The 14,456-nt window shown below is 41.7% G+C and overlaps 1 protein-coding gene and 1 pseudogene across 5 annotated transcripts; both read right to left on the reverse strand.

Annotated features, from left to right (window-relative positions):
- Window positions 1–201: 201 nt before the first annotated feature.
- On the reverse strand, window positions 202–3,348 carry LOC135247473 (peroxiredoxin-like 2A; annotated as a pseudogene).
- A 2,174-nt stretch (window positions 3,349–5,522) lies between these two features.
- Window positions 5,523–12,648, reverse strand: dydc2 (DPY30 domain containing 2). Of its 5 annotated transcripts, XM_064320960.1 has the most exons (9): window positions 12,216–12,647; window positions 11,582–11,732; window positions 10,900–11,019; window positions 10,558–10,656; window positions 9,717–9,869; window positions 7,967–8,134; window positions 6,721–6,936; window positions 6,319–6,495; window positions 5,523–6,023 (listed from the first exon to the last, which is right to left on the reverse strand). In XM_064320960.1, the coding sequence occupies exons 1-8, from the start codon at window positions 12,311–12,313 to the stop codon at window positions 6,331–6,333; spliced, it is 1,170 nt and encodes a 389-aa protein (XP_064177030.1). In that variant the 5' UTR covers window positions 12,314–12,647; the 3' UTR covers window positions 5,523–6,023; window positions 6,319–6,330. The 5 variants fall into 5 exon arrangements, with proteins under 5 accessions (XP_064177030.1, XP_064177031.1, XP_064177029.1 ...); XM_064320961.1 differs by having other exon boundaries at window positions 5,523–6,495; window positions 9,717–9,866; window positions 12,216–12,648; XM_064320959.1 differs by having other exon boundaries at window positions 5,523–6,495; window positions 12,216–12,646.
- Between the last annotated feature and the right edge of the window lie 1,808 nt (window positions 12,649–14,456).

The raw sequence follows: 14,456 nt of genomic DNA on the forward strand, positions 1-14,456 counted from the left end.
TGGGTTTTTGATAACTTTTTTCATCATATAGAATAATTTTAAAATTGTGTTTACTCAGTTTCCCTTTGCCTAATATTACGTTTTGTTTAAAGATCTGAACCATTCAATGTCAAACAAGCAATAACAGAAAATCAGGAACACTTTGTCACGACACTGTATAAATAAAATTTATATACCCAAGAATACCAGACCCACACAAGCAAGGGTGGGAGGCATTTGTTAAAGCCTCAGTTTATTCATCAATATCAGTTTCAACAGCTCTGTAATGTGTGTGGTCTGACAGGGCCATGCGTATAAGCATCAAGCCTGCCTCCTCAGGAGAGTTTAGACACAGGCCATCATTAATACATCACACAGCCCATTTTAACAACACAGCCACAGAAGCAAGAAGAGACCACATGATGTTGAAAGAAGAAAAAACCGGATCCAACTTGAATTTAATTCATTACACAAACAGTGAGCCAAAAAAGGTCTTCCCCTTGTGAGTCCAGAGGTCCAAAGATCTCAGAAGTCCTCCCAAAAGAGAAAATTGTGTTCTCACAGAACAAATGTTTAGCATGTTGCTCACACTGTACACACAAACTATTTTTCCACCAACTCCACTGGCAGGCGTCTTACTGCTCTCAGAACTTCCAGGATGTTGACCTTATCCCCAAACTCCATCTCACGGTGCTCCATGACAATACCCTGTATAATAAAAGCCAGAAAGTGTTCTTATTTGGGTTCAATTTTCCATATCATCCTAGATTAGAACAGGTGGTTGTGTTCCTTGACTCATCTTACTGCTCCGACATCCTCTGAATCAGTGAGAAGGCATGCACGAGCACCACCCCGGAAGCGATGTGGATTGGGTGCCTTACCTGCTCACCGGCTCCAAAGACGTACACCGCCCCCAGCACAAAGCCCTCTCCGCGCACGTTGCCCATGAAACCATTCCGGAACGCTCTCAGGCCACTCCTCCACACCCCCAAACGGATGAACGCAGAGAGGCCCATTTTACGCTCCCGTGGGCCATAGAACCGTTTCTGCAAAAGACAATATTGACCGTTGGCTGCAAGAGAATGGCTGCTCGCTTACAGATTTGTGAGGGAAATCCTAAATTAATTGCCGAGTGTGCATTGCCCGATGTACCAGCCACAGTCGGTGGGGCTCATCCATGCACCACTGTGTGGAGCCTTAACCGAATGAGCCACCCAGCAGCCGTGCATACATTTTTAACATAAATTTAAAATACCATAGATTGGTCCATGATATTCCATGTTATTGACATAAGGGCATCAACAGGAAAACAAACTATGCAATAGTTGTATCCCTTACACCCGTGTTCCGGTTCGGTACACTCAATGAGGAGGTCGGAATAAGGCAACAAGCAAGCCAACATTCCTTCAGTTCAGTAGAGAAAGCCTGCTGGTTTTATGGATTAGTTAAGCAGGGATAGCAATGCAGTAGCACAAGTAAATACGTTTCACAACTTGCACTGGAGTGACCTTCTTTGCTGTCAACTCTGCCATTGCAGCCAGGAAGCCCCCTTGAGGATCACTGGTTCTGGTGCTAGCCGTAGCATTAAAAAAATCTGCCTGTAGGACTCATAGGGGCAACATAGCTCAGGAGGTAAGACCGGTTGTCTGGCAGTTGGAGGGTTGCCGGGTCGATCCCCGCCCTGGGCGTGTCGAAGTGTCCCTGAGCAAGACACCTAACCCCTAACTGCTCTGGTGAATGACAGGCATCAATTGTAAAGCGCTTTGGATAAAAGCGCTATATAAATGCAGCCCATTTACCATTTACCATATTAGACTCCCACACAATAAATTTTTACAGCACTACATAGATACTTTGATTATCCTCCTATAACATTTTCAACCATCACCTTTATGTCCAAAAATATCTCCCCAGCAAAGTATGGCCTGAAGTCCCGGACCTCTGTGCCAATGTCTTCCTTCACCACGGCGTAGAGGGGGACCCCAAGCTGGTCCAGCTGGGGCTTCAGAGAGGACAGCTCAGAGGCCTCCTGCCGAGAGAGACAACCTCAATGTACCCAAATTGTGTACTCAAATTTTTGAATACATGCTATATCCCTGTGGGGGGCTAGACATGACAAACCATCACCAATGTAGGCTGGAACACACACACACACACACACATCTAAAAACAATAGGACCCACATCCTTAACCTTAGAAGGAAAGAAAAAAAAAGTGCATTGTAGTATTGTAAACTGGAATGTACACCCACACCACCTAATCTGCTGTATCAACCTGACCATACATACCGCATGCACTGTAGACCTGCACTTCACATCCTGGCCTTACAATCCAATGTCCAATTCCTCCTCTGGCTTTAAACGGATAGGAAGGTGCACGCAGGCAGGCACGGACACACACGCACACGCACACGCACACACACACGCACACGCACATAGTTCACCACAGCCGTTACACTTTGATACATGAAAAGCATTGGAACAAAGCACCTCTCTGCACAAGAATCATCCAGGGCGACGCACAGCCATGATCACAGCACCAGACTCCTGCCACAGTGCTTTCGCTTTAAACGTTCTCTCCTCTGCAAAAGAAGCAGACATGGAAAATACATCCACACATATTGAATTTTCTGAAATTCCTCCAATGCACCTGCACTGTGACCAAAAAAATAAAAATACAATCATGGGATTTCCTTAAGGGCAAGATGAAATAATGAACTTTCAGGGTTCTTTACAACATTCTACTAGAACAACTAATGCAATAAATGAAGCCATCTGTGTATCTGTATTAGGCTACTTGTACCATTTCAAAAAACAGGTAGCCACTACTACTACCACTGCTGCTGCTACTACCAACAACAACAAAAACACAACTCACCCCCATCCAGTGATTTAAGGTCTGCATCTTCCAGATAGTTCAAATTGGCCGGCAATGGTTTAGTCAAAAACAAATCTGTAAATCCACGCAAAATGCCGTCTATGAACCCAAACACGGCTCCCAGACTCTGGGTCAAAATCTCCATGCTGATGCCTTTCTCTTTTAAGGATCGCAGGCTACACTGAAAACGAAAATGATTGAAATCCAAACTTATTTATTAAAAAAAAAAAAAAGTAATACTGTATCAGCCGCAGCCCGAGGCATTATCTGTTAACGATTAGGTTTGCACCCGTTTGCCTTTACCAAATCATGACGCACCTGCAAGACTGGTTCACTTTACTTCCTATTTCACAGGCTTTGAGCCTTCTTATTGGTAGGCGATCCAATCAAGATACACGCCCACGAATTTGACATTAAGCCTGTTCTTTATTTCTCAACTTCTGATTCTTAGAAAATGTGATCAGAGGGCTATCTGTTGAAACTTGATAACGAACCATCAAACAGAATCACAGATGAATAAAATCAGATATTTAACCGATCTGTACTCGCTTGCCTTGTCGCCAATCATTATAATAGCTACAGTTAAAATGGAACAAATTGTCGCCTCCCTGACGTGACAGCCTTTGTGACCACAGTACCCACCAGAAAACAGAAGTCCACGCAACCGAACCAAGCAAACTGGCAACGTTAGCCTGAGACTTCAGTTACGAAATCTGTAATATGAATGCCCTCATTGTGCTACACAAAAGCAGCATTGTACAGAACAATTACGTTGTCTGAAAGTGACATTTCCCCCATTTGTCTCAAGTAAACATACTTAGCCATAAATAAATAAAAAAACTTTATTTCCTACTACACCGCACTTATTCCTCTACAGACATTTTTCCCTGGTGGATTTCCGGGATGGTATAAAAAAACGACTTCAATCTGTCACTTAAGGCATTACTTATAAAAATGAGCAATTGAAGGAAAAATTGATGTTGGTGCACATACCAAAGGATTCACAATAGCCATGGTGGTACAGTAGATTAAAACAGTGGTTCCCAATCTCGGTTCTGGGGGACCCCTGTGTATGGTTTTTGTTTCAACAACAGTTTCAATCCCAAAATTTTATTTGGTGCTTTTCATGTTTAGAGGGATTATGTACCCTCTTAAGCCATATTATGTAAGAAATAGCTATGCATGCTATGAATAATAAAAATCCAATGTTCACAATATACTTATTGTGCTATTTTGCAAACAATTACATAAAAAGAGGTCACAAACAGTTTTAACTGACCGAATTAAAGCCTGAGGTGAATCAATAGGCTGCACAAATTTACACCGAGGATGGGAACCACTGGATTAGAACCACCTGAAATGAAATTCCATTCCAATGAGTTGTTATTTGATTTCATTAATCCTCATCTTCCTCCTGAAAAATAAAGTAATCCCATTTTTGTTTGACAGTGGTCTTGTATATTTGACAGCACCACACAATCTTAAATTGGAAGCCATAGATCTACCGCAATTAGTAAGCGGTGGTAATGTAGTTAGAGGAAATCAACTCAGAAGACCCCAGTTGTGGTAACTATTGTTTAGTCCAAGTGAAGGAACTTGACCTTACTGTGTATAAGTGCAAGTTTGGTCTGGCCCAGCAACGGCCCACGTATCTCTCTTTCACTCGACCCTCATACGGAAATGAATGACGATCCATGGGTGGCCCAGATCAGGCAACCGGATCTGGATCACCCATGGACTGTCATTCATTTCTGTATGTGGGTCGAGGGAAAGTGAGTTATGTTGGCCATCACTGACACCCCAGGCAATAGCATGTGTATAGTTTATAAACAATGTACTGTAAGTAGCTGTCACCTTTTTGGTATTAATTGAACTCATAGAACCCAGATGTCAATCAACAAAGTATAACTTAACAGAGTTTGAGTGCGTCGAAAAAGCAAGTGATCACACCAGTGAGTGCATGATGGGTGGTGAAATCCAGAACTTGATATTTTGAAGTGATTCTGACATGGTTAGACTCAAACATTTTGAGGTGCCCTTCTTTTTGAATGCTCCTCTGGTTTCATTCTAGACTACAGTTACTGTATGCAATAACCAAGGTCTATTTCTCATATGGTGTTTTTCAGTCTTCACAGAATCAACAGCCTTGTTCAATGTCCTTTGTTTTTAAAGAGAGCTGGCACTCTGCCCTCCTTAAGATTTTTTTTTTCTCTCCAAAGAATTCAGTCGAGGGAAAGCAGGGATTATGGATAGAGATGGGATAACAGCATAGGGTGCTGTGGTCCCATGTCACAGTGCTGGCACTCAAACTCGCAGCCACACTGAGAGTCAGCCACGCTATATCATCTGTTTAATGGTAAATTAATTAACCTAGCACCTTACACAACAGCATACTTACACAAAAGACAAGCACTAGCAAATCTACCCGCTCAGACATCAGCTAAGGTTTTACACCCTGTTTTGCTCCAAATGACCCTGTGATATTCCATAACCAAAAAATGGTGCAATCGTGCCCACCAATCTGTGCCAAAGGCAGCACACTGCAACATGACAAACTGTGACAAAGGGCAGACGGACTTTCAATAATGGAACTTCTGTTCTGTGTGCACTTTTCATGGAGATGATTAAGAAACATCTGACTTGCCTGCCCGAGGGTTAAGCATGCAGAAAGAATTACTGACCTCATTTGGCTCAGCACATTGTTACTTTATTGTGAAACATTTCTTTTTCAGATGTTAATGTGGTAAAAAACTCTAATATTTGCCTCAAGTCTTACATGTGCTACAGCACATAAATATAAATGGTATATTTGTTGACATTTCTCTTTCATTCATAACACTAATTTTAATAGTTAAATTTTATATTTTTACACTTCTGAAATTACTATGAAAATGGTGACGCAGATTCCTTTTCAGTTTCACTATCCTTAGTGTGTGACAACCAATGAGAAAAAATTAGGAGCCCAGAGGGTCCCTGTGGCCTGTTCTCCTGATTATATGCTCTTGTGTTCTCATATTCTACTTGTTAGCCTACATTATTTCTAAAAATCTAAAAGTCAGCTGCAATATTTCTCTGATGCACTTAAAGTTTAGTTTTAGAAGACTTCAATATTTCTTTGAGTAGCTTCTTTAGGGAGTATCCATCATTATCTGCAGCAGCCAGCATATCTAAAAGGAACATAAAACACCATAAAACAACAATGCTCAGACATTCCGGAATTAAGATTGCCACAGTAAGGTTGCAAGGTTACAAGTGGACAGGGTGAAGGTTGTTGGTTTCTCCACAGTGAGATTCAAAGAACAGAAATGTCTGTCCTGGTGCTGAGTGCTCACTGACCAAGCCTGTTTCTGTCACATGATACATCCATGTGAGATTCACAGATGCCACTCCTGTACTCAGTTCACCATTGAATTTTCTATGTATAAGAACCATCCGGGGCATCTGGGGAACGTTCACAGTGACCTTTCCATCATCCTAGTCGTCAGCAGGTGGGTTTTCATCTTCCTCCTGTGGGGTCTTGTCCCCCTGCCCCCCTTCTGGATGACTCTCGCCTGGTTTGGGAGAGTCATTTCCTGGCTCCATCACTGGCTCAGCACCTGTGATCGGCATGGATTCGCCTCCCTCAGGTTTATCAGTTTCCTGGTTCAGAAAAAAAATCATTAGCAATTAAGTTCAAGCGCTTCTTTTTCAGACGCAGATTGGCACATTGATTTTGGACACTGCAAAACTCGTCAAACTACTCTTGTCATAAAATATACAAACCTGCATTTAATCATGGATCAGAGTAAAGGAAAAATCTTGATTTAATCCAGGCCAATGTCTTGACAACTGTTGCTTTATTTTTTGGAAAATGGATCTTCTCACCTTCTCTTCATCCTGTTGATTTAGAGTTTCAGCTTTCTCCAGGGGTGCTTCAGCAGGCTGTTCAGTGTCTGGATGTCCTTTGTCTGCTTTTATAGATTCACTCTGTAATTCTGTGGCTGAACCTATGTCTGTAGGAGCAGAGTCACCCCCTGGTTCCGTGCTGGGCTCTGTGTTCGCTGGCTGAGCTGAGTCACTTCTTTCAGGTTCAACGGTGTCCTGTGAAAAGTAGAAAACCAGCAACTTCTGAACTCTCCATGGACCTGTTGATCTTCCACAATGATTATCCCTACACAGGTGTTCTGAGTGTTTTTTAACCTATCCATGTTGGCTGTCTAAACAAATATATTCAGACTGTTTATGATCAATCCTCTCAATTACGTGCAGGTGCGTCGAATAAACTCTCACCGCATTTCCCTGGACTAAACTGTCCTGTTTTGTTTAATTTCTTCTGCTCCGTTTGTCTGCCTTACCCAACTGTCTTCTCTCTCTCTCTTTTCATTTGTTTTAAGTATAATTATTATTACATTTGCTTCCTTCTTGTTCTGGGCAGCCATTCATGTAAGATAAGTGGGAACCCACTGATGATGTCATAAGCACTACAGGTATTTAGAATCTCAGAAAAATGTGCTCCATTGAACTGGCAGCTGAAAGCATCACGTTGTCTTCCCTCAGACTGACTGAGACATTTTGTCCCACCAGAGGTGTGTCATTCTCATGTTTTCTCCTCCCCAGGCCCTCTCTGGCTCTACCATTGGCTGTTCATATCTATATGGAGCATGATTGCATTTACCGTCCTCATGGCAATGAATGTATTTAAATTAAAGGTTGAGACAATGATAAAGCAATGCTATCATCACTTAGCTGTTTAGATCTCATCTATGGTTTTGTACTTCCCGTCTCGGTTTTACACATGTAGAGCCATTTCTATTAATCCTTTGCACTGTGTACACACAGAATATCCTTCCTTGGCATGTGTAACAGTGGCTAGGGCAACTGCAGCGTTCACACTATGGCTCTTGCTGGCTGATCCTCACAACCGGAGATAGAATAGCCAAGAAAACTAATTCCTATAGCTTCTCTTGGAATCATAAAATATTCTGTAGTAGATGTTCACATGCTACTCATGTCTATGCACTCTACTATACACGCACCCAGCATCTCCAAAGGTCAGTCACACACTGAAGGAAGCTCATCCTGTGTTGTCCCCATAGCGAGGGGTGGTTTGATTTTGTGTTTGAACTGTTACCTTTTCCTTCGCTTGGTCTGTGGGAGGCTCAGTTTCATCCCCAGGCAAGTCCTCTGCTTCAGCTTGGGAAGTGCCCCCCTGAGGGGACACAGAGTCCCCCTCTGGGACCTCCACTGGCTCTGCTGCAGGGATTGCAGTAGGTCCAGGGGTGCCTTTGTCGTCGGCCACCTGAGAGAGACCCCCACACACTGAACCACTGTAAAATGCACTTTTCCTCAGATCAAAGCAGGCAGCTTTGATATCAGCTCCCCAAGCTGAGAAGCAGGAGGCAAGTGCAAGCTGGTAGTGGGACATGGGGAGGTGCCCTCCCTGGTCCCGTAGGCCTTAGAAGTCTGATGCAACTCAAGAGCAAAAACCTTTGCCCATATTTGGATTACCGGATCAAAAGGAGAATTTCTCTATGGAGACAATGAATGGAGTTTCACATAACTGTCCCCATCACAGTCTGTGATTTAAGCTGGTGTTCAAAACTTGGAGGTTTTTAACCGCACGCATTTGAATTGACACTGGATCCACGGTTCCGTGACAAGGCCTGTCAAACGGGACCCAGCGGCTAGTCAAAGAAATCTAAAGAATACTCAAATAACTTAAAGAAATGACTAATGAAACAGCAACAACAAGAAGAGATACTTACAATGATATAAACAACAGTACAAAATAGAAAAATGTACAAGTTATTACAAGAACGGGTAACAGCAAACGGTTTAAGCAAGTGAATGGTAGGTCAAAATACAGCCCTGTGTGTTGTAATTGTACAATTGTTCATCATGGGTGGGCAAACCACTTAGCCATTCGCGATTTGTTTGTTTTTTCTTTATTAAAATTTTTAATATTATAATAAATGGGTGAAAAGCATTTTTTTTTCATTAAAAAAAAACAAACATCCAAATATCATAATTTACTCGGAAGGAATGAGGAAAAACTCCATTCATTTCTCCCATAGGCCATCTGTTTTCTAAACCTCAAAAATGCTAACGAACCTGAAGGGAATGATGACGCGGCTTCTGAGGCCTATTAACAATTTAATTTGTAAGATAACAGGTAGGGCCTATGTGATTAGAATGTTCTTACCTGCATGCTGATACTAGTGTTGTTGTAACAATCACTGCTGGTAATAGAAAGCAATGATCTATGACACTGACTTAAAATTTTGGGAGAAAAAAAACATTACAAAACAACCTACTCACCCATGAGTTACAGTAAGTTAACTATACACCGTGAAATTGGGAGATTTATTACTTCGGGAGATTTTATTGGGAGATTTATTACTATTTATTACTTCCATATTTGGAGTACTGTTCTATCTATTCACTGAGATAAAAAGTTGAGCAAATAAAATTATTTATCATATGAAATGGACAGGCAATTGGACTGTTGCACGGTCGACAGAGAGTTGCACATGACAGAAAACAGACACCAAATAAACCACACAAAAACTACACAAGGTCTACCCTTGCCAAAGCGCCCAAAATAGCATGGGTATCGTGCAGGAAGCCAGAATGACACCACACTCAATGTAAGGGACAGGAGCAAATCACCCAGAATGCAACAGGGCAGAAAGGAGTTCTCAGCAGAAATGAAAAACCAAGCAAGAACCAATGCCTTTTTATTAGTGCTAATGGCAGCAGAGTCAATCTTAAGCATTTCATTTAGAAACACCGAAAACGACAGAGACAACGGCGGTGATGGGCCTATCAGATTTTGGCAGTTATTTTCCATAAACAAGAAGGCCTAGATGTACATCTGTCACCTCCTTCTCGGTGTGATCCTCCACTACATCTTCATGGGCATCTTCAGCACTGATCCTCTTCTCTTCGGCAGCAGTTTCCTCTCTAGGCAGCTCCTCTGTAGTCGCGCTTCCTGTGACTTTATCAACCTCTGCACCCTCAGCCTGAGGTACCTGCTTGAGGTTGGAGTGAGATAAAAGCCAAGCTGATTCACTCTCTGTCTGGACCCTCACTACATCTGTCCTTCTTCTTCTTCTTTGTCATTTTCCTTTGCTATCCCTTTGCCCTTTAACTTCTAGCCATTCCAAAGGTGCTTGCAGGCTTTAAAAAGCTTGCTTTACCCTTTGGCTGCTTTTTACACCAGAACCTGAGGCTGTATCAATCGTGGTAAACTGCTGGAACCTTTAGCATTGCACTAGGACGATCCACCTTGCAGGGTGTGAACATTTGTGTAAGGATAATGAAGTCTTATACATTTAAAACTTTTTTTACTTTCTTTGAACTTTTTTTTTTACTTTCTTTTGGCTGCTCCGTTATCTCCTAAAAATCCTACCCAGCATTGTGCTGTGGCCTAACAAAGAGCTTTTCCTCCCCATCCACCACCTCCCAAAAAACAAAAAAAAAAGAATGCAATCCATTATTATTATTATTATTGTTATTAATAATAATAATAATAATAATAATAATAATAAATAAATAACAGTATTTTGATCCTCAGTGGTTTCAGGGCGCCAGCCGGTATGATCAATATGAAAGCAATAAAGTAGCTAGGTACACAAAAATGTCAAGGGTTAACTGTGTCAATCAAACAAAACAAAAAAAACATGCAAATTCATTCAAATGAAGAACGCTGTAATGACGTACCCCATCCCCTGCTTCCTGCACTGTGGCAAGCTTTGGAGGAGCGAGCTTCATTGACCTCTCCAACAACATCCTCTCTGGGGTCGGTACCCGTTCCGCAGGCTGATGGAAAACAGCACATCTGCTACATTACTGCACACAACACGAAACATAATCTATGAATACAAATCACACATCACATTGATTCAGGTGACTGTTTACATGGATTCAGGCTTTTCAAGTGGAATGGACAATCCTTAGTAAACAGGTTGCAAGACAAATGCACGTAGCCTCCATTCCAGACCTGGGCCATTTCTGAGACCTTGGGGAACCCCTGCTCTAAAACACATCTCCAGCCCTCCCCACCCTCAGCTGCTCCTGTGACGCTCTGATCTGGTCCGCCTCCTCCTGCATCTGCCGCAGCTGTACAGCTTCTGCCTCGGCCTGCCGACGCTCCTGCTCCAGCTGTTTCTGGTGCTCCTTTCTCTAAGGACGATTACAACACACGAATCGCTGTTGTCCCTCAAAGGTAACTTTGTCTTCTACATGAAGAGTTTCAGCAATTAGCGAAGTTACATATTACCCTTTGGGCTGCTGAACACGGCTTAAAATGACTGTGAATGGTGCCATTTATACAGTTGAATATTTTGTTAGGTAATTCAAGTACAGTTAATCTCAGAAACTAGAATAACAATATGCACTGCCAATCCACATCCCTCTGGCCGAATAGCAAATTTTGTGTATCCCAATCTCTCTTGCAGCCCAGGTGATTATTATTTGTATATTATGTGCTGATGGTTTCAGCCCCATCTCTGGTCTGAAGCTGGCAAGACTACTGGATATCCAATCACCAGCAGTCTACCAGGGGTGTAGCACAAAATTCTGGGCCCTGTGCATAAGCAGTCACTGTGGGCCCCCTTAAAATTGTAAACCAAAGCAAACTTTTTAGTCAAGAACGTCAAGTTGAGTCCCCCAACTGCCCTGGTTGGTCAGTTCCACTATTCCCCCCACAGCGACGCCCCTGGTCACATTTTTGACAGAAACGTACCTTCTCCTCGTAATCCATATTGACTTTGTATTTGTATATCCATTGGGCCAGGAATTCGATTGGGTCCATGGGTCGCTGCTCAGCTATTTCAGCGAGTCCCTCCACTAGACACTTCCCAAGGCTGGTTTTCAGATACTCGGAATCCATTTTGCTGGAAATTAATAACACTGTTAGAGGTTTCTGAGGTCTACTGTAGATGAGCTAAGTTAACGTTCTTATTTTAGAATACTTGTATTAAAATACTGTTCAGCTACCATGTGCCGAATAGCTATCGTTATATTAGTCAAGGTACACAGCTTGATTAAACGTCATGGCCATGTTTGACAGATTAATAAAGAAACAACGAAGTCACCTTAACTACCCGACTTTTTATAAACAATTCCTAATTCAGAATTTAGAATCGTGAATTAATGCGTAAAAAATAACAGATTTGTATAGGAAGTACATGGCTAAATGTGTGTAGTCTAACTGAGATTATTATTATTTTATTTTACCAAAACAAATCATTCTATCTACAATAGCTGCCTTCAGGAGCAAATCTTACATTGAACAATTGTGTAAAATGAATGCATAACCAGATAATACCTGAATTACTACAGTGAGCGGTAGCTATCAAATTAACAACACCTCTTACTGTCGACAGCGGGTTAGCGTCCAAAAACGAATCCCATCTCCATGGAAACGGTGCACCAAGGTTAATCTTCCTTCCAGGACAGCCAGGCTGTGCGACATGGAAGTTGTTCCTACAGCAGTGTCCCCTTCGGCTGTCAAGCTAAATATCACTTTAATGAGGTAATTCGTTTTTCATTGTGTTTAGCCAGTTCGTGAATTTGAAATAGCAAAAGCAGCACCAGCTAACTTTTGCATTAAGACAACTTGTTTATACAGCTGTACACACTTTAAAGCGCCAGTTTGGTAACTTGCTAACTTTTCAACCTTTCACGAAAATTCATCATCATAAGTGGATGAAGGACAGCCGTAGGATCCATTCTGATCATATTTGAATTTAGATCGTTAGACTCTCCAGAAGTGGCTGCATTCTGTTGCAACGTTTCATTGACACCAGTGATGTCCTGCCTGAATTGAATGGCAGAGTAGGTTCACCACAGCAGGGAGTTCGGTGCTCCAGCCTCATCTACTGGCCAAAACTAGCCCAGTGGACCATGCACTGTAGATATTTGTTGTACGCGATTGCCCTTGAAATAACGCAGTTTAGGTGTAAACGTGCTTCGTCCTATTTACAGTGACGTAATCTGCTGAAGAGCCAGGTGGTTGGCATTGAAACACTTATTTTGCTCTATTTATTTTTGTATTGTAATGATTACATTTGGATTGTTGCTCATCCATTTTAACAGAAAACTCACTATTTGACTAACTCCAAATTTTCACTTTTTGGTGGCAAATCTTTAGGAATACAGTAAATAAGATTAATGCAGGATTTGTGACTTTGGTCCTCTGTGTGTATGACAACCTCATTATGGTGCTATAATTGATTAATTGATTTAAATAACCGTCCATGTATTAATGAAGACCATTGATAGCTAAACTTACTATTCTTCAGTGCTGTTCATGAAAGTTTAAAAATGTACACTGATACGTGGAATGGTAAAATGTGTGTATCACTTTATTAAATGTATTAAAGCGATTGCAAAGTGGCTGAAAATAGTTGAAACACCCCACCCAATTCCAAATATTCTATTCAAAGTAATGCCAATAACGGTAATTACACTTGTTTCGAATCAGGCATTTGAACTCCGCATTGAAAAAAAACCTCAGGATTGTTTGGGCGTGGTCGTGTTTATAATACAGTACAAGCAAGGGTTTACCTAAAGGAAATGTGGTTACAATTCACAATTGGGTTACAATTAATCCTACAACACAAGATGGTCTAGTCGTTTTTACTAATCCTTGCATGATCCAGTGAAAATCCTATTTTGAGCAGTGAGATTAATTTGGTCCCAATTGGACTGAGATGCTTCTTGTGTAGAAGCAAATTTTTTGTTTTAGGCCAACAATAAAATACATGATTGATCTTGCTAAAGTCTTGATTGAAACCATGAATATTGCATGAGTTTGACCAGGTGTCATCGTGCTGGGCTAGGGGAAGGGGAAATTCTTGCAGCCACACTAGTTGAGACTGAATAGCCTGGAGTTAAATTGAAGGTTATCATGCTATAAACAAATTATGACAGATTTCTGCTTGGTCATTCAAGTATTATGAGTTTACTTTGAAACATCGCACACCTACATTTTCAAATGTAATTTCCCCACAACTTATGCAAGTATTTCAACCAAATACTTTCCCCAGGGATTTTGGCTTGGTTGAGGTATAATTCATATCTATCACTTGCAATATTCACATATGACAGCAATGTTTGCAAGACAGATTATTCATCAAGCTCTCTTTAATGAGAATGCTTCTTAATATAAAATGGGCCCTGCCCTGAACTATAAGTTCTGATGCTATCCAGTCACTTCAGCCAGACAACACGTCACCCAGTCACCCTTTACTGTTACAGCGAATAGGTGATATTCATCCTCCGACAGTCTTCAGTCTACATCATCACTGGGGTGTTGATGCTTTTTCAATACATCATTGAATGCCCCTCCCATAATCTACTTAAACCGCCAGCATGGAAATGTTATTTATGAGAGGGAACTATTGATAAACATGGTCCCCATTTTGTTTTCAGCTGCAGCAGCTGTATTTTTAGGGCCATGAAACTAGAGATCGCCCCGAGTAGATTGCTGTGGAGAAGAACCGCTGCTGGTGGGCCCGTCGAGGAATGTGCTGAGAGCCCATTCGGGGTGACACCCCACCCTGCAGCTGCTGTGTCCCTCTACACGGCTGGAAGCAGGAGAGGAAAGTAGATTT

This window comes from Anguilla rostrata, chromosome 2 (genome assembly GCF_018555375.3).
Source record: "Anguilla rostrata isolate EN2019 chromosome 2, ASM1855537v3, whole genome shotgun sequence".
In the NCBI taxonomy this organism is placed as follows: Eukaryota; Metazoa; Chordata; class Actinopteri; order Anguilliformes; family Anguillidae; genus Anguilla; species Anguilla rostrata.

Excerpts from the sequence above, each read along its gene's own strand:
- dydc2 (XM_064320960.1), bottom strand. The coding sequence starts at position 12,313 with ATGTCGCACAGCCTGGCTGTCCTGGAAGGAAGATTAACCTTGGTGCAC. Across the intron at positions 11,020-11,581 it reads ATATGGATTACGAGGAGAAG|AGAAAGGAGCACCAGAAACA; the intron begins GTACGTTTCTGT and ends AATCGTCCTTAG. Across the intron at positions 10,657-10,899 it reads CGTCACAGGAGCAGCTGAGG|CCTGCGGAACGGGTACCGAC; the intron begins GTGGGGAGGGCT and ends GTTTTCCATCAG.